The 27,348-nt window shown below is 43.2% G+C and overlaps 1 protein-coding gene across 11 annotated transcripts; it reads left to right on the top strand.

Annotated features, from left to right (window-relative positions):
• On the top strand, positions 1-27,183 carry LOC142776295 (uncharacterized). 11 transcript variants are annotated; one of them, XM_075879700.1, is made up of 11 exons: positions 143-152; positions 3,646-3,760; positions 4,016-4,222; positions 6,609-6,807; positions 9,448-9,562; positions 9,889-10,028; positions 10,417-10,532; positions 11,982-12,107; positions 21,029-21,145; positions 24,353-24,410; positions 26,321-27,183. In XM_075879700.1, the coding sequence occupies exons 4-10, from the start codon at positions 6,779-6,781 to the stop codon at positions 24,388-24,390; spliced, it is 681 nt and encodes a 226-aa protein (XP_075735815.1). In that variant the 5' UTR covers positions 143-152; positions 3,646-3,760; positions 4,016-4,222; positions 6,609-6,778; the 3' UTR covers positions 24,391-24,410; positions 26,321-27,183. The 11 variants fall into 11 exon arrangements, 9 of the variants coding, with proteins under 9 accessions (XP_075735813.1, XP_075735812.1, XP_075735810.1 ...); XR_012887428.1 differs by lacking the exons at positions 6,609-6,807; positions 26,321-27,183 and adding an exon at positions 15,503-15,657 and having other exon boundaries at positions 1-344; positions 4,087-4,222; positions 24,353-24,371; XM_075879698.1 differs by lacking the exon at positions 6,609-6,807 and having other exon boundaries at positions 1-152; positions 4,087-4,222.
• The last annotated feature ends 165 nt before the right edge of the window (positions 27,184-27,348 follow it).

Genomic DNA, 27,348 nt, shown 5'->3' with positions numbered 1-27,348 from the left:
GTTCATTGTGTTCTTTCACGCAGCTGTGCGGAACGATGCCTTTTTCGATGCCAATGCGTATCGTTTCGTTCGTGCTTGGCCATTGTGGTAACCAATAAGAGCAGCTGTTCCTCCGCATTATCAACAAAATCAGATAGCCACGAGTGTTGGATGTAAGAATGCCATAGAATAAGGGTAAAGTCACTGCTCCACGATACCGTGCCTCCATCTCGGCATTGTCAGATAAAATTTGATGGCGGACAGCTGCTAGTATTAACGGGCTAATGCAACTGTTTGGTTCACTCACAAAAGCGGGTATAGGCCTTGTTTCAGCGTGCTTTTCACCACGGCTTTGCTATGCGTGGGTGAGAATCGCGTCATGACGCTGCTGGGAAGAAAATAGGAAGCAGCAGACACTTTTTGAATTTTGAGAATGTTGCTTTGTTTTGTTAGCTCAGATCAGCTATATTTTTTCGAGTTCACTACAACAAAATTTTCGCTTCAGCGGAATTTTTTCCGCGCCCCGTCAGCTGTATGCCCAAATGGACCACCTGCAAGTGATTCCCTATGCCTATTTATAACATTTTGATCATTTCATGTTTGTCCAAGCGGGAGTGCCACATAGATTCTTCAACAGCAAGTGCCTCTTGCTTGTTGTGTTTATGGTTATTTTATACTACAGTACGTATCCATACCACTTGTAATAAGGTATTACTGTCACGTTTATTGTTTGTCACATCTTGGCCATGGACATAGGATTCTACAGGTTGCAGTGCTTGCTGCTTGTGGGTATCCTTGGTATTTCAAGCAGTGATAGCATCACAATATACTCGACGTTGCTTTTGAACTTTGATTGATGTGGGGGGTTTTACGTCCCAAAACCACCATATGATTATGAGAGACGCCGTAGTGGAAGGCTCCGGAAGTTTAGACCACCTGGGGTTGCTATTGAATTTTATGACATATTACTCAGCCATGCACATGGCGTTCTGTGGGCACAGGTGTAAGTTTTCTTATGGAATGTCTTTCATATAATTATGTGCAATCAAAGTAGCAATGACAATATGTACTAGTGATCATTATGTGGGAATTAGTTTGTGATATTCTTAGCCTATTTATGTAGTGAGTAGACAGGGAAAGTCTTGGTGGTGGCAATGTCCAGCAGCAACTAAACCCTGTTGCATTGCAAAGTTCACTGTACAGTAGACTCTCAATAAATGGAACCTGAAGGGACAGGGAAAATGTGTTCCATTTAACAGGAGTTCCATTTACTTAGAAGTGAGCTGGGTTGCAGCATTCAAGTAAAAAACCAATCATATTAAAGGCAGTTGTTCCATTTAAGCAGCAGTTCTGTTTAACAGAGAGTCCACTGTACATTAAATTTCTGCCTGTTGGCGTCTCGTGCTATGCGACACCAGCAGACAGAAATAGCGTTCCAAACTCGCCATCATGTGTACTGGTAGCTCTGACTGACACGAGTTCAAACGGGCATACTTACCCCATAAAGTACCAGGGGGTATGGCTGCCGTGTGGGTAGAGCAACCGACATGTTTATTTATTTATTTATTAGAATACCCTCAGGGCCCGTAGGGCATTACAGAGGGGGTGGGTACAACATATATAACACACAAGAAAAAAAGACAAAATAAAGAAACAAGTATCAGATGCGCAAATCAGGAAGGCAACATAAGTCAACTAAAAATGTATAAGAATTCAAGCACATACAAGACAAAGATAGATAGTGGAAACTGCGTATAGTTACAAGCATTGCTGAGAAATTGCAGTCTTGAATAACAAAGGGTCTGTTATTGATACCACGGAAGAGGGAAGGTGGTTCCAATCGGCGGCTGTTTTCGGTAAGAAGGCTGCTGAAAAGAATTTGGTGCGGCAAAACGGAATGGCAACCTTATGCTGATGATCAATGCGCGATGAGTGGTATGACGGTTGTGAAATGAGGTCTCGCTTCATTGATGGATTGTGAAAAAATATCTTATGAAAAAAATGCAGTCGCGCCAGTTTTCTCCGGACAGTTAAATTGGGTAGGTCAAGGTTAGATTTCATTTCTGATATGCTAGCAGTACGGGAATAATTAGAACAAATGAACCGAACTGAGCGGTTCTGAACAGATTCTAACGCGTTAATTAAATTTTGCTGCACGGGATCCCATATAGCGGACGCGTACTCAAGCTTTGGGCGAATTAGTGATCGGTATAATAGAATTTTGAGGGACAGCGGAGCGCGAGAAAAGTTGCGGCGTAAGTATCCTAGCGTTCGGTTAGCGTTATTACAGATGTAGGTAACATGCGTGTGCCAAGATAGATTGTTGGTAATGTAAACGCCGAGGTACTTATATGAAGAGACATGCTGGAGGGGAACGGCGTTAATTCTGTAGGTACAGGGGGGAGAAATAGATCGCCGGGTTATTGACATGCATTTAGATTTGTTAGAGTTGAGAGTCATAAGCCATTTATTGCACCAGGTTGAGACAGTGTCAAGGTCTGACTGTAGAAATTGGTTATCATATTCATTGTTTATTTCGCGGTAAATTACACAATCATCTGCAAATAACCTTATAGTGGAGTTAATGCTGTCTGGGAGATCATTAATATATATAAGAAAGAGCAAAGGGCCTAATACGGAATCTTGGGGTACGCCGGATGTTACTTTAGAAAGAGGTGAGTTATAGCCATTAGTTGTTACAAACTGAGTGCGATTAGTCAGAAAGCATTCAATCCATTTAAGAATGTTCGGGTCAATGTTTAAGGCACTAATTTTCAGGAGGAGTAATTGGTGAGGTACTTTATCGAAAGCTTTTTGAAAGTCAAGAAAAATGCAATGCACAAGTGAGCCGCGATCTAAAGCCGATCCTATGTCATTAGTAAAATAAAGAAGTTGGGTTTCACATGAGTAACTTTTTCGGAATCCGTGCTGGTAGGGAGTAAAAAAAGAATTTGATTCTAGGAATGAGACAAGGTTGGAGTAAATTATATGTTCTAACATTTTACAAGGAACACTGGTTAGGGAAATTGGTCTGTAATTGAGAGTTGTTCAAAGGTTTCCATGATTTCTTTTAAATGCGAACCATTTCTTAGCGACCTTCGGCGACTTTGAGCGTATATCTACCTATCTATCTATCTAGCCACCCACGACGTTTAGCTCTCCTGGCCGTCTCGATAATGGTATCGATATCAAAATTGGTGTGGCATAACATGACTATGAGGAGCATGACTATTACTAGTTATAACATGACAATCATGACAAGTATGTCAGGAACGTCTTGATTTACATTTCATGGCCTTGCTGCTCTTGCGATGGTTTCGTTCACATGACATTTTGTAAAACTGGTATGGTGTGACATGACAGCATAGCGAACTAAATGACAAACCCTTATGTGGAAATCATGACATCATGTCATGATTTTCATGTTATGACTAGTCATGACTACACGCCACGCTAATGGTGCACTTGCGGCTGTTTCGCTAGCTCCACATATATCAAATTTAGTATTAAGGGTGGTGAATAGACAACGAAGGCAAATGACACATCCAAACATGATAGTCATGGCTAGGAAGCCATGTATGGCATGCTTGACGTCCACCTCGTGACGTGGTGCTCATTTTAAAGTGGACTGCAGGACATATGTTCACATTGTTAATGCCTTTACAGGAAGGAGAACGGGAGGAGGACGGCTGGGAGGAGTGGAGGGCCGGGTCTTGGCTGTCTCCAAGACGTTATGGCGCCGAACTCCCAGCCGGTATGCCTCTTCACGGAGGACGACGAGGTGTGTATTATTATACCTTCCTAGTGTCTCATTGGAAGTGTACTGCATCATTCAGGTGTTGTATGGTGCCGGTTTGTGGATGAGGTGACGCAAACAACGAAGCGTGTGATATTTGTGGTGTTCATAGTCAAAAATCTCGCTAAACCAAATGATGTTTTTCTTGAAACCAGTGTCAACTGTTGTACGTGACAAGTTCTTCTATGAAACACACAGTTACAAAGAAGCCGCATGCTAGAAGGCTTGCTTTTTGTACAGGACATAGTTCCACGAGAAGTAGTCAGCCATACAGGGAAGAAAAACTTGGTTCCTCAATGAAGGTGTTGCAGACTGGGCAAGCACGCGGAGGAGCCTGCCGTCTTTCAAGTGCCGCGTGCCCCTACATCGCAAAGTACCCCAACACCGCAGCCTGCTTCAAAACCAGCCTGCGTGTCGGGAGCCAGCAGGGCACCAGCGGCACTGCAGGTGAGGGACTTTCACTGCACAGCTCTTGCAATACAAATCACTTAACGTATACCTCAATACAGTCATGTCATAAGTCATGTCATTTATGACATTTTGATCATTTCATGTTTGTCCAAGCGGGAATGCCACAGAGATTCTTCAATAGCAAGTGCCTCTTGTTTGTTGTATTTACGGTTATTTTATACTACAGTTCGTATCCATACTACTTGTAATAAGGTATTACTGTCACGTTTATTGTTTGTCACATCTGGGCCATGGACATGGGATTCGTCAGCTTGCGGTGCTTGCTGTCTTTGGGTATCCTTGGTATTTCAAGCAGTGATAGCATTACAATATAGTCGAAGCTTTTTGAACGTTATGACATATTACTTTCCCATGCACATGGCGTTCTATGGGCACAGGTGTAAGTTTTCATATGTAATGTCTTTCATATAATTACCATATTCACTCGCGTAATCCTCGCACTCGCATAATTCTCGCACCTGCCACACCCCCCCCAAAAAAATACGATTTTTTTTTTCCTCAAGTAATTATCGCACCGCCGAAAACTGCCGCAATAATGTCTGCTCGTTCCAGCCATTAATGATGATAACGCGCACCATCTGGCGTCATCTCCTAAGTATCAAGCGTACTATTGCTCGGAGATTCAATCCAATCCAAGACGAAGTGGCCAGTGCGCGTTGCGGCGTGTTTTGTATGTTGTGTCGGTAATCTTGGCACGTTATGGGGCGATGCTGAAGTCACACGGCTGCTTCAAGTTGCAAGTGATAAATCATGCGCTAAACAACGGCAACAGGGCCTCCGGTAGGCCCTTCGGAGCCTACGAGTTTTGTGTTCGCTACTGGTGACGGCAGCTGAAATCCACCAAGACGCGTTGGGCCTGCCGTGTGCCGAAAACTGGGATTGATGGTAAACTTTATTTCTTGAAAAGGAAACTGCGGACGATTCTGTTAAATAGTCATCAGCCCAATACTGACGTCCTACGCCTACCTTTTGAGGGCTCCTGTTGAGCGCCGACCGCTACCGTTACGCCCACAACGCCCACAAGCTTCGCGTATGGTATTCTAATTCTCGACTATTCGCTTCCACTTTTTGTGTCTCAAATAAATCTCGCCTTGTGTTGAACTTCTGCTTTTATTGTTGAGGTGAGTTCTAATGAATACATTTTAAAGCTTGCTGTAAGTTGCTAATCTGATCAGCACTGATCTGGTTGTGATCTGATCGTGCGTGTTGCTCTCATTCCGTCGCATTCACAAAGCCGGGATTCGTTGCGCGTTCAGCCGCACTCGGCAGGTAGCGTTGCCTATTCTTTTATTACTCGTGGTTGCAGGTTTGCACCGCAAGATGCTGTCAACTCCAAATGCATCAGTCGATTATTTGTTATTTTTGTATTTTATGTGATATTATCTGGGCACCTGCCGATGCGCGTTTTAATGGGAGTTTTACCTCCTAACTATTTCTTGCTCTGTGGCCTTGCTCTAACCTGCGCAGAACGGTGCTTAAGCCACCTTTGCTGCAGTACACTAGTGTCCTGCAGAAAAGTGTAGTGATTTAGAATGGGCTGTTAGCGCTAGTCACGGGACACAGCACATTTTGTTCAGTTACTGATGTGTGTATGCTCCATATAATATATGGGTACTGGTACGGCCGCTGACGTCTGAAAAGTTGCTGTCAATCATTTGGCGCAGCGAATGATATTTCTGCTGACCTTAAAAAATTTTGTTTGGCAGTCTGTTTTAAAAAATCTCCCAAATTTTATGGTCACCAGCATAGATGAGCCACATTTTAATTTGCAGAGTCAGTCAAAGGGTTCGACAGGCGCGTAAATGCTAATGTGGTCTTCATCATTTTTTGCTATGGGGAGTAATTCAGAATGCTACCTGTATTTAAGTGGCAGTGCTCATGTTGTCTCTGCACGATTTTTGTGGGTTGAATGTTTTGTACATATATTCTTCTAAATGAAAGCCTTTTTTTTTTTTACGCTGCTTCAAATTTTGTGTTTCATGATAAGCGCCGCCGCGGTGGTCTAGGGGCTAAGGTACTCAGATGCTGACCCCCAGGTTGCGGGATCAAATCTCTGCTGCGGTGGTTCCATTTTCGATGGAGGCGAAAATGTTGTATGCCTGTGTGCTGAGATTTGTGTGTGTGTTAAAAGAACCCGAGGTGGTCAAAATTTCCAGAGCACTCCACTATGGCATCTCTCATAATCATATCGTGGTTTTGGGACGTTAAACCCCACAATTCAATCAAATCAATGATCTTTCATGAATAATTTTTTTTATTTCCCATAACTTGCTCCAAATTTGGATTTTAGTGTGCGGCTCCAGAAATTGCTTTAAATTCTATTTTGGCTGTTGCACCCCTGCGAGTGCTATTTCTCTTGCAGCCACGGCACACTCGAGGTAGAATGTCGAAAGGTCCACAGGACGGGAAGTCGGAGTGCGAGTACATGCCGGGTCTGGAATCGGCAACACCCGTTCCAGGCAACCCTGCGCTCAACTTGACGTTGACACCGTACGAGGCATCAGGCGAGCTTTGCAGAAGTGAACTTGATCCATGCGGTGCTCCACCAAAGAAGAATGCAAGTAAATTTTTTAGGCGCAAGCCCTGTACCCTAAGTGGCGCTGAGGCAGACGCCACAGCTGCTGCGTTTCCCAGCGAACTGAGACGTGTGCAGTCTTGTCATTCAAGTTGAAATAGTCCAACAAATGCCATTTTAAAGATTGCAGTAACAAAATACTTGGGCACATGCTATAGCTTGAGTTCCCATTCCCAACTGAAGCTGTAGCTTGATAATGAAATGACCTACTTTAAAAAATAGTGCTCGGCTATTGTGTTTGCTCATTATTTTTAGAGTTAGTCACCTGGCTGTGCAGTCACTGTGCACAGTTTTAACTTACTTTTACATTACTTTTAGTCTGTGCTGCAGAATTCTCCCACAGGCGTCTTCTCTTGCAGGCCATATTTGATATTTACAGTGATGGGACTGCTGCTATGATTGCTCTAAACTGTTCCAAAATAGAAATGCTGCTCTGTGCTGCTCCAAAGTGTCATGTTTGTTGGTACAAAGATTTAGTGCTGGGTACGCAAGCGAGGAATTTTAAGGCCCCTATACAGCCACGCACCATATCATTGTCCACATATTTAGTCACTGAAATGGTGCTTTTTGGCTACCAATTGGCCCTTGCGCCTTTAAGCCCTACACATCATCACAGGTGTGGCGGTGAGTACAAAGGAACTCGATAGCGTGCCCATGCCACAGGCAGGTAGGGGTACCCGGCATTAAAACGTGTGTGTGAGCGCACGCGTGCGCACGTGTGGATGCAGATGTTGCTATCGAGTTTGAAATGCGAAGCATTTCTTAGGGAACTTCTGTGACTTTGAGCGTACCTATCTAGCCACTGACGTTTGGATGCTCTTGTGGTCACCCCCTTAGCTTTGCGTGAACCAAAATCAGCATGGGAGGGAAAAATGGTTTGACGAATATGACATGCTGGTCAAGACATGAATAATGTCACCATCCCCTCATGTGCATCATCAAACACTTCTCGCGAGACAGTGGCACATACCCATTGGCGGGTATGTGCCACAGGTGATTCACACTTGGTATCTACCCAGTATATACGCGGCGATGGCGTAGTGGTTAGAGCATTCGCCTCGCATTCAAGAGGTCCGTGGATTCAAATCCCGGTGCCGCACAGTTCCCATCCGGATAAAAAAAAAAAAAAAACGCAAGTTGATTGAACTGCATTAAGAGATCTGGGGTGCGGCCTCACCGGTAACCACCGCCGGGAACGCACTCCCTCACCAGAGAAGGATTGGCCACCCTGGTGCAGTATCCGGCCACTACCTCCCACATGCATCAGCAAGCACAGGACCGGGTTAACTGGCGGAACATGGGAGGGGCCTTTCTTCTGCAGTGGATGTAGTCAGGCTGATGATGATGTGTGTTGCTGGTGTGAGAATCCCGATTTTCGGCCACTTTGTTTTCTTTTTTGCTCTCTGTGTTTTCGTGGAAAGTTTTCTCCGCGTCATTCTCCCACCCCCCAACTTTGCATCGATTTTCTGGCAAAAAAAAGTGCGAGGATTATGCGAGTAAATTCGGTATGTCGAATCGAAGTAGCAATGACAATATGTACTAGTGATCATTACTGTGGGAATTAGTTTGTGATATCCTTAGCCTATTTACGTTGTGAGCAGACATGGAAAGTCTTGGTGGTGGCCATGTCCAGCAGCAACTAAACCCTGTTGCATTGCAACGTTCACTGTACAGTAGAGTCTCAATAAACGGAACCTGAAGGGATCGGGAAAATGTTTTCCATTTAATAGGAGTTCCGTTTACTGAGAGGTGAGCGTGGTTGCAGCATTCAAGTAAAACACCAATCATATTAAAGACAGTTGTGCTATTTAAGCAGCAGTTCTGTTTAACAGAGAGTCCACTTTACTATAAATTTCTGCCTGTTGGCGTCTCGTGCTATGCGTCACCAGCAGACAGAAACAACGTTCCAAACTCGCCATCATGTGTACTGGTAGCTCTGACTGACACGAGTTTAAACGCGCATACTTACCCCATAAATTGCCAGGGGGGTATGGATACCCTGTGGGTAGAGCAACGGACAAGTTGTTCAAAGGTTTCCAAAATTTCTTTTAAATGCGAACCATTTTTTAGCGACGTTCGGCAACATTGAGCGTATATCTAGCCACCTACGACTTTTAGCTCTCCTGGCCGTCTCGATAATGGTATCGATACTAAAATTGGTATGGCATAACATGACTATGAGGAGCATAATTGACTAGTCATAACATGAAAATCATGACAAGTATGTCAGGAACATCATGATTTACATTTCATGGCCTTGCTGCTCCTGCGATGGTTTCATTCACATGACATTTTGTAAAACTGGTATGGTGTGACATGACTGCATAGCGAACTGAATGACAGACCCTAATGTGGAAATCATGACATCATGTCATGATTTTCATGTTATGACTAGTCATGACTACACGCCACGCTAATGGTGCACTTGCAGCTGTTTCGCTAGCTCCACATATATCAAATTTAGTATTAAGGGTGGTGAATGGACAACGAAGGTAAATTACACATTCAAACGTGATAGTCATGGCTTGGAAGCCATGTATGGCATGCTTGACGTCCACCATGTAACATGGTGCTTATTTTAAAGTGGAGTGCAGGACATATGTTCACATTGTTAATGCCTTTACAGGAAGGAGAACGGGAGGAGGACGGCTGGGAGGAGTGGAGGGCCGAGTCTTGGCTGTCTCCAGGACGTTGAGGCGCTGAACTCCCAGCCGGTATGCCTCTTCACAGGGGACGACGAGGTGTGTATTATTATACCTTCCTAGTGTCTCATTGGAAGCGTACTGCATCATTCAGGTGTTGTATGGTGCCCGTTTGTGGAGGAGGTGACGCAAACACTGAAGTGCGTGATATTTGTGTTGTGCATAGTCAAAAATCTCGCTAGAACAAATGATGTTTTTTTTTAAACCAGTGTCAATAGTTGTGCGTGACAAGTTCTTCTATGAAACACACAGTTACAAAAAAGCGGCATGCAAGAGGGCTTGCTTTTTGTACAGGACATAGTTTCACAAGAAGTAGTCAGCCATACAGGGAAGAAAAACTTGGTTCCTCAATTAGGGTGTTGCAGACTGGGCAAGCGCGCGGAGGAGCCTGCCGTCTTTCAAGTGCCATGTGCCCCTACATCGCAAAGTACCCCAACACCGCAGCCTGCCTCAAAACCAGCCTGCGTGTCAGTTGGGAGCCACCAGGGCACCAGCGGCACTGCAGGTGAGGGACTTTCACTGCACAGCTCTTGCCATACAAATCACTTAAAGTATACCTAAATACAGTCATGTCATAACCTTGCATGCCAAACATGGGTGTCTTATTTATCAAATGATATGTCTCATGTAATTGAAGTAAATGTTCAGTGATACTTATATACATGTTCAAGCAGTATACGTAAGGATGCAAGAAAGCTCATGTGAATGAATCGCAGACATTTATTAGCTTGCGTATTAAGCTAGTCATACTTTCATAAGTGTTTTTTTCTTTCATGACTTCCCATTAAGTTGTTTGCTCTTCATCGCCTGTGCTCATGTCACCTTGCAGCTATAGTAATGACCAAATAAAGTTTATGCATAGCTACAAAAGTACTCCCCATTTATTTCTTAAGGACGACCAAGGCAACGGTCGCACAGTTCATCTTCCCCTCAGGCTGTGGCCTGAGTGACTTAAGATTGCTCAAGGCAGTCACAGTTACTGGAGGAGAAGAAGGCAGAGGCCCAGCAAGTAGGTGCTACAGAACCATTTGTGAAAGGCTATTGCATTGTTTGTTTACATTAGACACTGGTGGATACATTAGACATTGCAGGATCATTCATTTTGCTCGCTGTACGTCGTGAAGAGGGTATGTTGACCGAGTAAGCGAACACAAACATTGCATTCATACACAAAACCGACGGTAGGCAAACTTTCATTGCAGTGACAAAGTAGAACTTTATTTTTTTGTCCTCTGCTTGTTACGTGTCTGTTTAAAATACAATGAAGCATTTTGTGCTGCTAGGATGACTATTATAACATTTGTGTGCAGAGGGGTGGGTAATAGTGGTACAACATGCTACACTGTAGAAGAATGGTGATCATTGTGGTTACGGAAACAGATGTAAAGTGGTCATTGCATAGTGCATATTACCGCTCATGCTTGAGACACTTTTGCTACATAGCTTTCAGCAAGTCTATGCTTAGTTCAACACGAAACATTTGCATTGTCGCCTGTCTGACACGCCGCCAGTGAACACAGCAATGCAATCTTGCAGGCATGAAAAAGTGTACCTCAGCTTCTGCAAACAACAATTAAGAAAATTTTTTTTTTTCTGAAACATAGGCAGTGACAGTTACTATTGGTTGTTTGTCTTATATGAAAAAGTTAGGTCGATGCTGTGAAGTGGACAATATGTCATGCCTTAGTATGAGACGCACTCTAAAATTTGTTTTCTAATGTGTTCTAAGCTGTTCCCCCCTGATATTTTGTAGATGACATAGGTATGTGTATTCAAACTTATCCCGCAAGCTGTGTTGCCTCCAAAATTTTATTTCACTGCTGCTATTGCGACAAATGGCCTAATTGCGACTACATTAGCAACCATGGTGATTCTGTAAACTGATTGTTTCCAAATTCAAAAGAAGTAGATGAAGGTGCCATGTCTTCTGAAAAATAAATAAAGAAATAAACTTACAGGTTAAACATGTCGTGTGTTGTCGCTGTGCAATACATGCATGCAGTGCAAGATCAGGCTTCTTTTTTTTCTAATCATGCAATAATTGTCCCACTTGATCACATAACAATAATATGTGGCATTTTGCGTCGCAAAACCATGATATGGTTATCGAGGGATGCTGTAGTGAAGGTGTCCGGAAATTTTGACCATCTGGTGTTCTTTAACGTGCACTGACATCGCACAGTGCACGGGCCTCTGCCTATTTGTCTTTATGGAAATGCAACCGCCGCAGTCGTGATCGAACCAATGGCCTTCAAGTAAGCATCAGAGCTCCCTAGCCACTGACCCACTTATGTGGATCAACACGGGGTAGAACACATCATGTTGTGAAAAATGTCACATTCCATTGCTTTCCTGTGTGCTCTATCATTCATTACTTTGCACAGCTGGCAGCAACTCTAAACGATGTCTTTCCATCGAATAGATTGTAACCCTGTAAACTTTTTTTTTTTTGTCACAGCACAATTGCGAACTCACTCAGAAAATGAGGAGCCAGCGTTCGTCCCCAGAATGCTGCGTGGCAGCCGGCAAAGGCATTGCAACAGCCTTGGACCTCCTCGTGGGCAACGTTTGTTTGTAGAACTAGGTAAGTTGCAAAACCGAGTGACGTTGCCAGGTGCCGCAGCTGCCAGCGACAAATGTGGCGCTACTGTCGCATTCGGATTCACTCACTGCATGCTCGCTCTGGTCACTCCGGTAAACGCTGTCGGCTGTGCATTTTGCAGTGCGTCACTATCCGTGGAAGCCTCACTCCGATAAACTCTGTCGGCTGTGCATGTCGCAGTGCGTCATTATCCGTGGAGGCTTCTTTCTGCATGAACAGTTTTGCGCTTCACGGCACTCTGTTGTGCTCTGTATGTGTTGCGTGTCGTCATCATGTCCACATAATGCGTCCCCGGCTGTACAAGTGGTTACAGAAAATCAGACACCACGAAATTTCTTTTGTGCCCCGCGTGGACCTGAGCTGCGAGAGGCGTGGGATTACGTTATTCCTCGTGCGGATAACAAACTGACCAACACATAACGTGTCTGTGATATGCCCTATCATTAGGAGGACATCCTGAAGACGCTCACTCATGTCATAAATGGTAAAATGCTACAAATCACCAGAAGAAACTGGGACCTCGTTGAAGGATGCATTTCACAGATATTCTCGAATTTGCCCCCTTACCCTTCAAAATCCGCAACAAAAAAAAGCAAACGCTGCCCGATAGGAGTAGGGGGCTTTCCGGAATATTATCGGCGATAAAGAATAGACTATCTCCGAGCACTGAGCCCGAAGACAGTAAACCAAGTCCCGACATGCCCTCAACAAGTGGCATTATTTCGCTTGACGACATAGGAAACGTTTGCTTGCATGCTGGCAGAAAGTTGTCGAGAATGGCAAGACAGGACGTCTTGTGGTTTTCTATAGTGCTCAGAAAAGAAAAAAGACGCTATTCGTGGAGAAGTGCGTAGTTGTCGCAGAAGACAATAGAGTCACCATTAGCAGCCGTCACCATTGCGTAGTGAAATTGCCAGGCAATTTAAATACCATTACCCGATTGGCCAAACTTCTGGAGGACATAGAAAAGCTGAAAGTGTGTTCAGGTTGTCTCGATTCGTCAGCAGGCAGCCTCCTGAGTAATAGCTGTGGTGTGCTCCCCGATGCCCCTAAGTGCGGTCCCTGCTCGAAGCTTTCGCCTTTGCTGTGTTAACAGGTTTCATTAGAGGAACTCAAGAAGAAGCAAAAGGAAGACATGCTCATGAAAATGGCTACACGTGCAGCTTTTCAACAGTGTGAGTTGCTAAAGATTGTGACTGACATGAAAAAAAAAAAAAAAGGCTACAGAACCAGACAAAAGCCACGGGATCGCACAACATCGTTATAATTTATGTTAAGGCAGGAAAAACAGTCACAAGAGAGTACAGGACATGTTGTGATTGTGTATATTGTGCCTAAAAATCAATTGCAATCGTACATCAACTAGTAACTAACGGACAGACTCGTAAGTTATGCTATATTTATCAAGCGTCGTTTATCGTGGGCAGTTCAAAAGGCCATTATTACACCGTCTTTGCCTTGCACCGCTAAGTATTACGCAGTATTACGTTTCTGCGGCAGCGCAACAAAAAATCCTGATAATATATAATGTCGGCAAAGCTGTTTCTTAACAGCCGCTACGGCGTCTTGCCACGGCAACTACGCATTTTCGTCTGCTAGCAGAAGTTTGTTGCGCCGCCAGCGCCACCAAACCGGAAGCTATCCTGGCGCCACGTGACTGGACGGCTGCCGCAGTTAGTTTTGCAATTTACCTAGTTCTAAAAACGTTGCTCATGGGTGCCCTCGTGTCTTGCCATGACATGCCTGTAGCACTGCCACAGCCTCCGCCGGCGTGGCCTTAACCTTCCCTTTTTTATTATCCCTCTTTTTAGTAATCGTTCCTTTTGTGTTAGGTTTTTGTAAATATGTTTTCAATCTATTTTTTCCCTACGAAATTTTGTGTGCGCATTTCTATTTATGGTGACGCAAAAGTATGTCAGTCTGTGAAGCACATCCTTACAGGCTGCTTTGACATGTACTGATCAGCTCTGAAATGGCATACCATGTAGAACTGTAGCAGTGACAAACTGGTAGTACCATGATACCGCTAATAGAGCAAGAATGGATGTGATACAAGCAATTTTTGAATGTTGTAATAACGGTTCAGAACTGGCAGCAGCTTTTACATTGCCCTTTCTGAGCCGATGCAAGTATACAAAGGGAGAAAAATGTATATTGGGCTCACTGGTACGAGCAGTTCTCACAGCAGTCATTTCTTTGAGTCACCTGTAATGTAATTTCTCTTTTGCTGTGCATGCATTCACGCTGCTGCACTATATCTTGTATGTTGCAGTGTTTGCAAAATACAGTCGACTCTCACTAATTCAAACTCGAAGTGACCTTGGAATCTTGTTTTAACTATATCAAAGAGTTTGAGTTATAGGAAATTTTTTAGGTACATGACTGTGGGTGAGATGACACCCCACATGATTAGGCATTGAATTTATGAGATTTAGAAAGTTTTTAAGCATTTTTAAACCCTAACTGCTACAATGAACAGAAAGTAGAGGTGTAACGCCCACAAGTTTATCACCCATTTACTGCTGATCAGACCTTTTAAAGAAATCGGGAACTGCCAACTACTTCTTTGCTATATGCGCCTTCAGCATAAAGCTCTCCATACCCATTGAAAAGTGTCACGGTTTACCACGCGTGTCTTTCGTGTCAAACATTTGTTTACTTGCAAAGCCTTTTTTCTTGAAGGACTGAGGTGCTTATTTTTCATTTTTAGACTGTTCGGTTAACATAAGCATGGAAAATCTTAAATAGTAGTGGGAAAGCAGCTGATACTGTCTGGTATGAAACTGCAAAAAGTATGAATTAACCGAATGATTGAGTTTGAAATAAGAGGCTTTTAAATACATTGAAAGAATAGAGGACCTACAAAAAAAATTAATTTTGTTTGAATTACCCGAAACTATGAATTATCAGAGTTTCAATTATGGCAAGTCTACTGTATATTTGTTTTAAGCTTTTAATACATTTGAGAGTACTTGCAGCTTATGTTCATTGTTTTTGGAATTTTTTCTTTTTCTTATACAGTGAGTTTTCTGTAGAACGAACCCCACATTAACAAACTTTTCAGGATAACGAACTTTAAAAGAGCCCGTGCCGAGTGCTAATAGTTTCAATGTAAGATGTTTCACTACTTTGTACTTCAGAACATCAAACTTTTCACATTAACGGGGGTTAATTTAGTTCCGCATTATATTAACAACGCCTCAGTACTACGAACTTATGTTCTGAAACCCATCGCGACCACTAGACCGTTACGCAAGCAGACGACAAAGTAAACAGACGCCTTGCTTCTCGGAAGACTCTCGACAGTGTGGAGGAAAAAAAACAACGTAAGGGCGTTTTTTTTTTTCTTTCTGCTTGTTGAAACGCCAACGCTGCAGGCACAGCCACTGGATGAAAGACCATGCTGCAGGTTTACAAGCGGGCGCAGGGGCGAGAGCAACACGGAAGGGCAAGATCAGCGCTGAGTGGGGGTTGGGGAGCAGGAAGCATGGGCGTGGAAAACCTGAGACAGCGAGAGAGCAGAAAACGAAACGTGAGGAATCTTTTTTTAGCACTTTCTTTTTCTTCGAAAGAGGCAATGACAGCCGTGACGCTTCGAGTTTTTTAAGTCGTGTTCATCTCTTTTCGGTTATTACTAATCGCGTCCACAAAGCAATTCGGCATTCGCGCTGCGGTAATACTGCAAATGAGTTCATCTCTGCTTGTGACGAAACTGGAAGCAATTTTCGCTAAGCAAGACAATGGATATTCTTCGGCAACTGGAAGGCAAAAGCAGGCTGTTGTGACCAACGAACTGAATCACACCGCAGGAATGTGGATGAGCTGAAGGACTTCGCGCTGCAAAGTTTGTGCTGCTGGCATCAAAAAAAAAAAAAAAAAAATCACAGACTTCTTTAAAGTAGACATGCATTTTTTGGTGTTTCCTTGTGCATTCACTTTTTCTCATGAAAAACGAGTTCAAGGACCCACCGTTGTTGAGGTGAGCCGTTTTAGTTGGTGAAAAATAGGTATTTATGGTTAATTTTCGAGCTTTCACTATAACGACCTTTCAATCTAACAAACTGATTTCGCGGTCCCCTGAAGTTCGTTATACCGAGATTTCACTGTATGTGGTAAGCTTATGTACTACAGTCGAACTTTGCTACAAAGAACACCGCATCAACGAAATTGCCGCTATGTACAATGAAAAATTAACGGCTCCCTGTCGGCAGTCCTTAGGAGTCAATGCATAAATGATGTCGCCACAACGAATGCTTTCTCTTCTGCCATCCCACTTCAACGAACTTTCACAATGCAATACCTGGCTCAGATATTTATTGCTATACAGTAAACACAGTCTTTAACATTTTGATGCATTTTCAGAACTTAAAAATACGTCGACTAAGTCTAAAACACCCGTTGGCACCGCCAGAAACCGCCGCCCTTTAGCAAGCATGGGCGCCGCCATTGCTCGACAGAGAGGGCAATGAGACTGCCTTGCTTTTGCCAGTGGCTTGCTTTTGAGCCGCAGACAATCCGAAGCTGAAGCTCAGTCGCTTAGTTCATGGTTTTCTTTCGCGCAGCTGTGCGGAACGATGCCTTTTTTGATGCCAATGCGTACCATTTCGTTCGCGCTTGGCCATTGTGGTAACTAATCAGAGCAGCTGTTCTTCTGCATTATCAACAAAATCAGACAGCTGCGAGTGGTGGGTGTAAGAATGCCATAGAATAAGGCAAAAGTCTCTGCTCCGCGATACCCTGCCTCCGTCTTGGCATTGTCAGATACAATTTGATGGCGGACAGCTGCTGGTGTTAACGTGCTGATGCAGCTGTTTGGTTCGTTCACAAAAGCGGTTATAGGCCTTGTTTCAGCGTGCTTTTCATCATGGCCTTGCTATGCATAGGTGAGAATCGCGTCGTGACGCTGCTAGGAAAAGAATCATATCATAGTCTCGGTTCTCTTGAAAAAAAAAAAAAAAATGAGCATAATAGACCAACCACAGCACATGCATCTAGGACCTCATCTCCATTAGAAGCACGATAGGTGCCACCATTAGTCGAGCGAACATGCAGTACAGGGAAGCGCACTTGTGGAATAAGAAAAGGGTGTATTGATATGATGATGAATATTTTCTGAAATATTTTATATGAGAATAAATATTTTATAAAAGGGCAGTAATAGACCTTTTTCATAATCTGTAACTTTACCCACTGTTTTTCCAAAAATCTAGCATCCAATCTATTACTTTTCATTTCATTTCATTTACTTCATTTATTTCGCCCTTAAAGGCCCGAAGGCATTACATAAGGGGGGACAAGTAACAAGATAGGGTACAATGTTCAACAGGAAAAAAGCAAATAAACAAATAAAAAATAAGTAAATAAATAAATAAATGAATAAAAGCAAATAAGTTTACACAGGAGACGGGAATCAGAAATCAGATGAAGGAACTAGAACAAGATAAAAAAAAATACACAATGCTTTACATATGTTAAACAATTGCAGAGCAAAACTAAGTACTATTCTAAAACGATTAGCGATAAACACGAAGTAGTTGAGATTATCAAGAGAGAGGCTTGAAAAAATGTTCGTTCAGTTTTGCGCGGAACGTTTCCCTGTCGGCGCATGAAGCGGAGTCATCCGGTAAGGCATTCCAGAGGGCTATTGCATTAGGAAAAAATGAGGTGATAAATGCTTTCGTCCGGCCATTTATGCGTGCAATGGGCCTGCTGTGATTTATGCGCGATGAAGTTCTGTGAGCAGATTGGGGCAGCTGATGTCTTGAGCGTGGATGATAGTAGAAGCGGTGTAGAAGGCATAGACGGGTGATCAAGCGGCGGGATTCAAGAGTTGGAAGGGAAATAGAGTGTTTTAGCTCGGTAACGCTGGTTTTGTGTGAGTATTGCGAAGATATGAAGCGAGCTGCGCAATTTTGGATGGACTCTAATTTAGTTGTTAGGTAGGCTTGTGAAGGATGCCATATTGCTGATGCATATTCAAGTTTAGGTCGTACGAAGGTGATGAAAGCTAGTTTTTTTACGCCGGGGGATGCGCACTTCAGGTTGCGTCGAAGGTAGCCGAGTGTAGGGATGCTGTAGAGCAGATGGAATCGATGTGGGTGGTCCAGGATAGCGATGAAGTCAAGTGGACGCCAAGATATTATAGCATGATACGGAAGCTATGGGCACGGCATTAATAGAATATATGTTGGCAAGTACGGCACGCTTACGGGTAAATGATAATGATTTGCACTTATGTATGTTTAAGGGCATGAGTCATTTATTGCACCATGAAGCAATTGAGTCGAGGTCGCGTTGTAGCCTATTAGCATCGGCAGGGCTATTGATGACGGTGTAGATGACGCAATCGTCAGCGAAAAGTCTGATATTAGATTTAATGTTAGCCGGCAAGTCATTAATGTATATGAGGAACAGAAGGGGCGATAAACCGGCACCTTGCGGCACGCTGGATGTTACTTTAGCAAATGCTGATTGACAGTTATTAGCTGACGTGAACTGCATGCGTCCCATCAAAAAGTGCTTAATCCAGCTTAATAAATTCGGAGGAATACCAAGAGAAGTTAGCTTGCGAATCAGGTGATTGTGAGGTACGCGGTCGAAGGCTTTTGCAAAATCCAGAAAAATGGCGTCTGTCTGAAGGTTATTATCCATGGAATTAAGTAAGTCGTGCGTAAATTCGGCGAGCTGGGTATCACAGGAAAAATGTTTGCAAAAGCCGTGTTGAAGTGGATGGAAGAAATTAATTGATTCAAGGTGGCTCATGAGACTAGATGCTACAATGTGCTCGAATAGTTTAGAACAAATGCACGTTAAAGAAATTGGACGGTAATTAGCTGGGATTGACCGGTTACCTGACTTAAAGATCGGTATAATCTGGGCTTTTTTCCACTCGTCTGGAACGGTGCCCAGCTCTAATGATTGATAAAATGGCCTTATAGCTTTTGGTAGTACATTATGGTCGTGCATTTCGGGTAAAATACAGCTTTAATTCAGCTAATGCTTGCATTCCCATGTCAGCTAGCTCATAAAGGCCCTCGTCTTCTGCTGTGACACAAAAAGAAGACAGGTAGGAAATGCATGTTCTAATGTCTGAGATATTATGCACTGCTCACAGTTCGAGCTTCATGATGGTCTAGGTGTTACAGGGCATGACTGCTGACCCAAAGGCCTTGGGATAGAATCCTGGCAAAGTGGCCACATTTTCGATGGAGGCGAAAATGCTTGTGGCCTGCGTACTTAGATTTATCTGCACGCTAAAGAACCTGGGTAGTCCAAATCTCCAGAGCACTTCCACTATGGCGTCCCTCATAATCATATCGTGATGTTCGGATGTTCAACCCCAACAATTATTATTATTATTATTACAGTTCAGCCTATACACGTGGCTGAAGACATATGCGTAACCTCGAGTTAAGGCAACAACCAGGTGGAACTTGTGGACTATACACTGGCGCAACCGCAACTGCTGTTCATTATAACCGGAAGGCACAAACTGGTGTCACTCTTATTTCCCGTAGATACAGTCGAATCTCGATAGTAATTCGAACTCGTAGGGGCCCGAAAATTTGTTCGAAATAATGAAAGCTAAATAAATGGAGGGCTTCTCCATGCAGTGGCGCATGTGCATTGAGCTAACACACGAGGGGGAAGTTTCAGAAGACTTACATTTATCACAAATCACAGGACATCTGCTATTAATTGAAGTAATCGGGGATGCAGGTCTGCACACGTTTGCCTTGCAGCGAGTCAATCAATTTCGCACTCAGCTTACAAAGCATTTCTACTTCGGCTTCAGCATTCTCCTGGCAAGAGAAGTTATGCGCGGAAATGTCCAGCGCCGACACTTTCTAAAGACGTCGACAACAACTGCGTAGCGGAGCCACAGCCACAGCATGGCCAGCACGTGACGAGAAAGGAAGAGCGTCTCTACGCAGAGAGAAACAGATAGAGAGAAACAGATCGGCATTTGAGAGAAAACCAACACTCCACGGCGTTTTTTTTTTTTTTTTTCCGTTCTCTTCGCACGCATCGTTGAAAGGAGAAGGGTTACGTGGCAGGGACGGAAAAGGGGGAAGTGTGGCACCGGCGCGTGAGAGACCCCCCCCCTCAAGGCACAGAGCCAGGTTCCGGCAAGGGGCAAAGGCTGCAGAAGATAGTGCCTTTTTTCCTTTCCTTCAATCACACATTCATTCAACCCAGTGACAGCTTTCCCTTTTTTTTTTCTTTCCCTCTTCGTGTGTGGCGTTAGAAGGAGAAGGGTTTTTACGTTGCAGGGACAGAAAAGGGAGAAGCGTGACACGGGCGCGTCGCAGATCGGCATTTAAGAGAGAGCAAACAGTCCGCCGCAACCTTTTCTTTCTTTTTCATTTCCTTCGCGCGCAGCGTTGAGGTGTCGCAAGTGCCGCCACAGGATTGGGCGGGGTGCTGAGAGCATTTTCGGAGTGCCGTGTGTTCGAATTAACCGTCGCAAGTGCTTGCGCGTTCGAATTACCGGGCGTTTTCGCCTTTTGGAATACACATAGCTTTGACGGGACCTCATCGTGAGTTCGAATTAAATGGAAGTTCGAATTAAGCATGTTCGAATAAATTAGATTCGAGTGTACTTATATCGATGGTCTGCTTGAGGGCCATATGTGACTATGCAGTTTCGCATGGGTGACCTCATTTGAAGCGATCACGTTAGTCTGCAATTACAGTATTATTGAGAGCTTCCAGAATATCTTACGGGCAAACTGAGAAAAGATGCCGTCCATACAAGTGTCTTATTATTTGCTATCTCTTTCTTCTCCTCTCTCTATTACGCTTTTCAGAATTTCCTCACCTTCGGCCATGCTGCGTGTTTCTGGTGTGACTATTTGACTAGTGTGATCCCTGAAAGTACCTCCGATTTTGGTGCACTCAAGTATGCAGGCTCGAGGAAATACCACCTGCTGCCGAATCGACCATGGAGGATGGCCAGATATCCTTGAATCCACGACATCATCCAAAGACAACGGGCCCCCTGTGTTCAGTGGGAGAAGGTGCGAAATTTCACGCAGGCACTGAGTGCATGTGATCTCTAGCGTGTCTCATAAAAAGACTTCGGTTAGATCAAACACAAACAATGCCGCTCAAACAATGACTATGAGATATCCTTTTTAAAGTACCTATCAAGAATGTTGATGAATTGATCAAAACTTAATACTGGAAAAAATTAATTGATTGAAGGCTAAATTCATAAAAGATTAACAGTTAGTTGGTTAAAAATTTTAATTGACCATCCCTATTTTTCAAACCAAGTAGAGTCAGGAATTACCAAGAATTTGACTTCTATTACCATAAGAGCAGTGGAAAAGCACAATGTTCTGTATACATTATGAACTACAAGCTAAAATTGCTACTCCTAGATGCTATTGCAGGTTGCATGTTGAAACCATAGTATGTCCTATCTCAGTGTGCTTCACTTTTTGCTTTGGCCATTTGTAACTTAAGCCCTCTTCCTGGGTAACTACCAAAGCAAGGGAAGATGTTCGTTGGCCTATTACTCCATAACAGTAGTTTTGCCTAATTTGTGTAGAAGTTAATGCCTGATATATAAAATTTCGAAACTTCTCTCTTCTGGGCACCCTAACACATCCTTCTTCCCTGGGATTTGACATGTCTGAAATTCACCATACTCTTTGCTTCAAGCTTTCCGTTTCGTTCCTTATGAGCGTTTCACCACTCATAAATTCACCACCGAACATATTGCTCGTAAGCCAAATCACTTGCCTCAGAGATACATCTAGGAGGAGCATCAATGAGGAAATCTGTAATTAATAGTGGAATCTACACTTTCTGCACACTTGTCAGCCAATGATACCAGGGCAAGATTTTGGAATTGTTTCCAGTTGGCTGACTCGACATTTGATTGATGGGGCTGGGGCGGGAATCCGCCTTTTCTATGATGCCGCGGCGCATGCGCCCTTCCCTAGCAAAAATGTCGTGAAACTACTCTTGGTCTCGGAGATCTTCATTTTAGCAATGCCAGTTCTCCCAGTCGTTGCCAAACCCTACCAAAACGAAAGAGGGCGGCACAGGAAAGGGGAAAAGGCGGATTCCTTCTCTTTCTCTGCGCTCAGCACTCTTGAGAAGTGGTCATTCTCAAATGGATTTTTAATAACATTCCCATATAAGGTATAATTATCGGAAATGAAATGGCAATCTATGGAAAAGTATTTGTGTACAAGGCTATAATATGTGGGCTCCCTTGTGTTTAAAAGGCACGTACCAGAAAAAAAAAACTGTTTAATTAGATGACATCATATATCAGCATGAGAATCATTCCCCAGAGTACTATTTATGAAACAGATATAGTTCTAGAAGTACATCTATTGATGACTGGAATTTGACCTGTCTTGTATGTTTGTCTCATGTTACATCACACCAATTTTGATACACAGTCGAACCTGGCTTCATCAAACTTGAGTAAACAGCATTATCCTTTATGTCTAACTAAAAAGCACAACAATGCTTTATCATCAAAGCATGAGAAAACCCACAACTACATAGAACAAAAATAGCTGGAGCGCTTGATTTACCTAACATCGAGCAGTGCGAAACGCCCAAAAAAGGGGCTTTTCTTCTCAAACACTCGAGGAGAGATGCGATTAAAAAAAAGGTTGTGTTAATCTGTTGCCTAGGGTAATGAAATTTGTGCTTTATATACAGGTTTTTATGCCGATTTTAAAGAGACCTAATTAGTTTTAAAGTAAATTGCACAGTGTTATTTTCATGTCATAATAATGTGTAGCGTAAGTTTATTTTCGACTAACTTTTTATTCTACTGAACATTCATAGTTCTCAGTCATTAATAACTCATATTGCTCTTCATTACTAGTAGAACGCAAATTACTGTCAAGAAAGTGCGTACAAGACATTTCAATGGTCCAAAAAATTGTAATGTGAGAATTCTTAGAATCCTCGGCCCATAACAATTGTTCACTTTAGGTTTAGTAATTTTAAAGGTAATATCAAATTTTAAAAGAAATACATGCACCCTTCACATGTTGAAGAACAAGTGAGAAAAATTTCATCCCGTTTGGGCTATCACAAATACCAAAAACATGATTTCCAAAGTCATGAAGTTGCCCAAAAATGGATCTTCAGAACAATGCATATTAAAGGTATAAGTGAAAGCTCACCTATACCGAAGAGATATATTTCTTAACATGATTTCTTCCATTGTGAGAGCTTGGCAATCTTGTTTTTTTTTTTTTTGAGCATGTGGCTTTAGCGAACTCCTCATGTTAATTTGATTGATATGTGGGGTTTAACATCCCAAAACCACCAGTAGGTCACGGGATCAAATCCCGGCTGCGGCAGCTGCATTTCCGATGGAGGCGGAAATGTTGTAGGCCTGTGTGCTCAGATTTGGGTGCACGTTAAAGAACCTCAGGTGGTCGAAATTTCCGGAGCCCTCCACTACGGCGTCTCTCATAATCATATGGTGGTTTTGGGATTTTGATTCATTTGTAATGTTTAACGTCCCAAAACCATCATATGATTATGAGCGACGCCGTAGTGGAGGGCTCCGGAAATTTCGACCGCCTGGGGTTCTTTAACGTGCACCCAAATCTGAGCACACGGGCCAACAACATTTCCGCCTCCATCAGAAATGCAGCTGCTGCAGCCGGGATTTGATCCCGCCACCTGCGGGTCAGCAGCCAAGTACCTTAGCCACTAGACCACTGTGTCGGGGCAAACTGCTCATGTGAAATGTAATGGCAAGTAGCCAGGTGACAATTTCAAGGGAGCTCTAGACAATGGGCTTCTTTTAGTTCTTAGTAGCCACCTTGTGCTTTTTAAAGGTGTTAACCTACTTCGAGTTTAATTGCAATCTTTATGCCCAGCCGCGGTGGTCTGGTGGATAAGGTACACGGCTGCTGACACGCAGGTCGCGGGATCGAATCCCGGTCGCGGCGGCTGCATTTCCGATGGGCATGGAAATGTAGGCCCATGTACTCGGATTTGGGTGCACGTTAAAGAACCCCAGACGGTCGAAATTTCCGGAGCTCTCCACTACGGCGTCTCTCATAATCATATAGTGGTTTTGGGATGTTAATCCCCACATATCAATCAATCAATTGCAATCTGTACTTTTTTTGTCATAAAAGTAGAGAAACTACACTCGTCAAAGCAAAAAAAAAATTATAATTTTGGAAAAAGTTTGTGTTTTTCAGCTCACATCCCTTAACATTTTCTCACAGAAGGGGACCTTCCCGCATGCACATGGGAGAACAGATGATTAGGAGGGCTCTACACTGAGTGAGTAGAAACTACCACTTGCCATTGCTTTCCCCCAAGATTTCTTGTTGCTGCACCGCTGGCCCGTCGTGCATGGTTGCTGTTTGCTTCTCTGCTTGTTTCTTTAATGCCATAGATGCGTAAAATGGAAGAACTTGCTGTTCTTCATAAAGTTGGTGGTAATCGCCAGAGTCGAAGGTGAAGAAAGGAACCCTGATTTTGCCACTGTGTACAGCATCACAAGAAGCAATCTAAGTATGATAATGAGAAAGAAGGCAGACATTAGAGCCAAAGCAGACTTAACGCTCCCTGTGCCCAATGAATACGCACAGCTACGTATGAAAATTTTATGCACTACTTACATCTATATACATCTATACTGTACTTTCTCTAGCATAACTCACCCATGCATACAACGCCACATCCCCAACTACAAACCGTAAAAAAAATTCAAAATTAGAAAGAAACCCCACGTTTAGCTATGAAGGCACATTCATTATTATGAGCAGTGATGTGAGGCCAACTTGCACACTAGAATTCGCACTGAAGATGAAATAATTTTATTAATAGCTGTATATCGAATTATTTCATATATCAATGTAATTCCCGTTTTTTGATGTGGTCAATATATGGCGACTTGACTGTATGTCATTTTTAACGAACATATCTTTGGAGCTGATGAAGTAATATAACGAAGAGCAGATAGTAATGAGTTTATTTAAAACTACTACTCGAATTACCACTGCATCAAGGGGTGCTTGAAAAGTTGTCTACTTAAGACACTTCTATCATGTGTAATGGCAACACCTCCCGATGATGAGACAGTATTATTGCAGTCTTTGCAGGAAATAACATATTAACACAAAAATTCCACATAATTGGAATTGAGATGAGTCCTGTACACACAGCTCGGAGCAGATTATGTAATGTTGAATTCCAATGGCACAGTCAGAGCAAGTTTTTCTGCTCCTTTCGGAGCAAGTGTGTTCCAATGAAGGATTGAGAGTGAGATGCAAGCATTCTAATGAGACAGTCAGAGTGGATTTAGAGTGGGAGTGACTCTGAGGAGTAGAAAAAGTTGCTCCGCCGAAATCGGCAGAGTGGACCTGAACTCGGCATGGCGTGTGTGCACACGTTCACCCGCTTAGGGGTGTTGCCGCAGTCACGAGTTTTGGCAGACAACATGGCAGGCAAGGCCAATCGTGCAGATTCGCTTCCTATACTCGATAGCAACGCTCCAAGTCAGAAAGCAAGCTTCAGTTCTTACACGAGTAGTTCTATTGGATTGTGCCACTGACACTGAAACTACTACGTACGAGCAATAATTCAACAGAATTCGACCGCAAAATTAGCGGAATGGAATAACTACACACTTCGTGTTCTTGGCAACTCAAGGACTTCTGCATCGTCCTTGCTTCCATGCTTACTCCGGCGGCGGACATTGTGTTCCAATCGTGGATTCGGAGGCATTGTTCTATGCCGGAGTTGAGTGCTCTTGCTCACAGAGTCCATCAGCTGCTTCGACTCAGCCACTAGAATTCAACATAATAGTGTATGTAGGATCATGCAGGTCAAAGTTATGTAGTAGACCTCCAAAGCATCATTACTGGCATCAATATTTATTGCATGTTAATGCTGCATGTATGAAAGACAAGAAGGTCTTAACCTTACAGCACTTTTTTTAAGCCCTCTGGTACAGTATTTGTGCTTTTATAAGTAGTTGAAAGAGCCTTGTGACTGCTTCAGTGCTTGATGTTCTGTCAGAATGGGTGTGGTGTTCACGACACCCAGTGAGCCGCAGTGTTACCGACTAATTTTAGAAAAATACCATACATCACTGTCAAAATTACTGTATTTTACCCTGCACAATTTTTTCATTACCATTATCTCTCAAGAAGAGTGCTACCCCTGCGACACTTCTCTCTGTGCAGGGCCCAAGCTGCTCCAGACAGCTCCAAACAAGCACCTACCTGAGCCATGGCATTGCACACAATATACCCCGAACGGCTCCTAAGCCCACACTACCCCCTGTGTGGTGGTTATGTGGACTTCGAGCATGTCCTGTGGGGCTGCGCCTCAGTCCCTTTCCACTGAAGGGAAATGAAGAGGCTCATTAACCCTTCCAGACGCCACCTATGAAGAACTGTAAATCTATCAAATCACTACAACATTACTTCAAAGGCACCCAGTATGCTATTGCAACAAGAATAATGAGATAATTGATGAATTTATGAGTGCTATAGTGACTCGTCCTAATTAATTTGTAATTAATTATCTTTTTACTCTAAGTCCTTGATGATTACTTTTGGCATAAACAGAATAAAATCGCAGGCTATAAATATATTGCAAATTCATTTTTGGTTATGTCCATTTTGAGCAAAGAAAAACTATGTTCACATTGCTTGCAGATAGCGGCACGTCGTACGACTCGTCGAACCTGGTAGTGCCTTGAAAAAAAAAAAAAGTGATCTTATGTACGAGTACACAGCAACATGAAGTTAAATGAAGACAAATTTATTATGCACAAGGTTTAATTCATCCAAAGTACAATATATCTTGCTCTTTCTTAGTGTCTAGTCGATGCAAACAGTGAAAATGAGTTGTTTACACAATTGTGTACATAGGATCTCGAAGGGTTAACACCCAGGACCTGACCTCTCAAATCCTTGCCCTCCAGAGGGTGCGCGAGGGCGAGCAGGTTTAACCTGATCATCCCCGAGTGCGCTAGCCAGGTGACTGACGTTGAGTTAACTCGCATCTATTGTGGACCAAATAAAGTTGTTTCACTCACTCACTCACCCTACATTTTACTCTATACACAAATTATACCCCAGCATAATGCGGTACAGGCTGTACTTGCGTACTTCACTCAACAACATGTGGACACGTGGTGGCGCTGAAGTCAGTAATGACTTCAGCAGTTCGAAAATTAGTTTTGAAAAGACACTACGGAGTATGA

This window comes from Rhipicephalus microplus, chromosome X, assembly GCF_043290135.1.
Source record: "Rhipicephalus microplus isolate Deutch F79 chromosome X, USDA_Rmic, whole genome shotgun sequence".
NCBI classification, from domain to species: Eukaryota; Metazoa; Arthropoda; class Arachnida; order Ixodida; family Ixodidae; genus Rhipicephalus; species Rhipicephalus microplus.
Note: the sequence above shows the minus strand (reverse complement) of the source record. Positions and strands in the feature narration are given on the sequence as shown.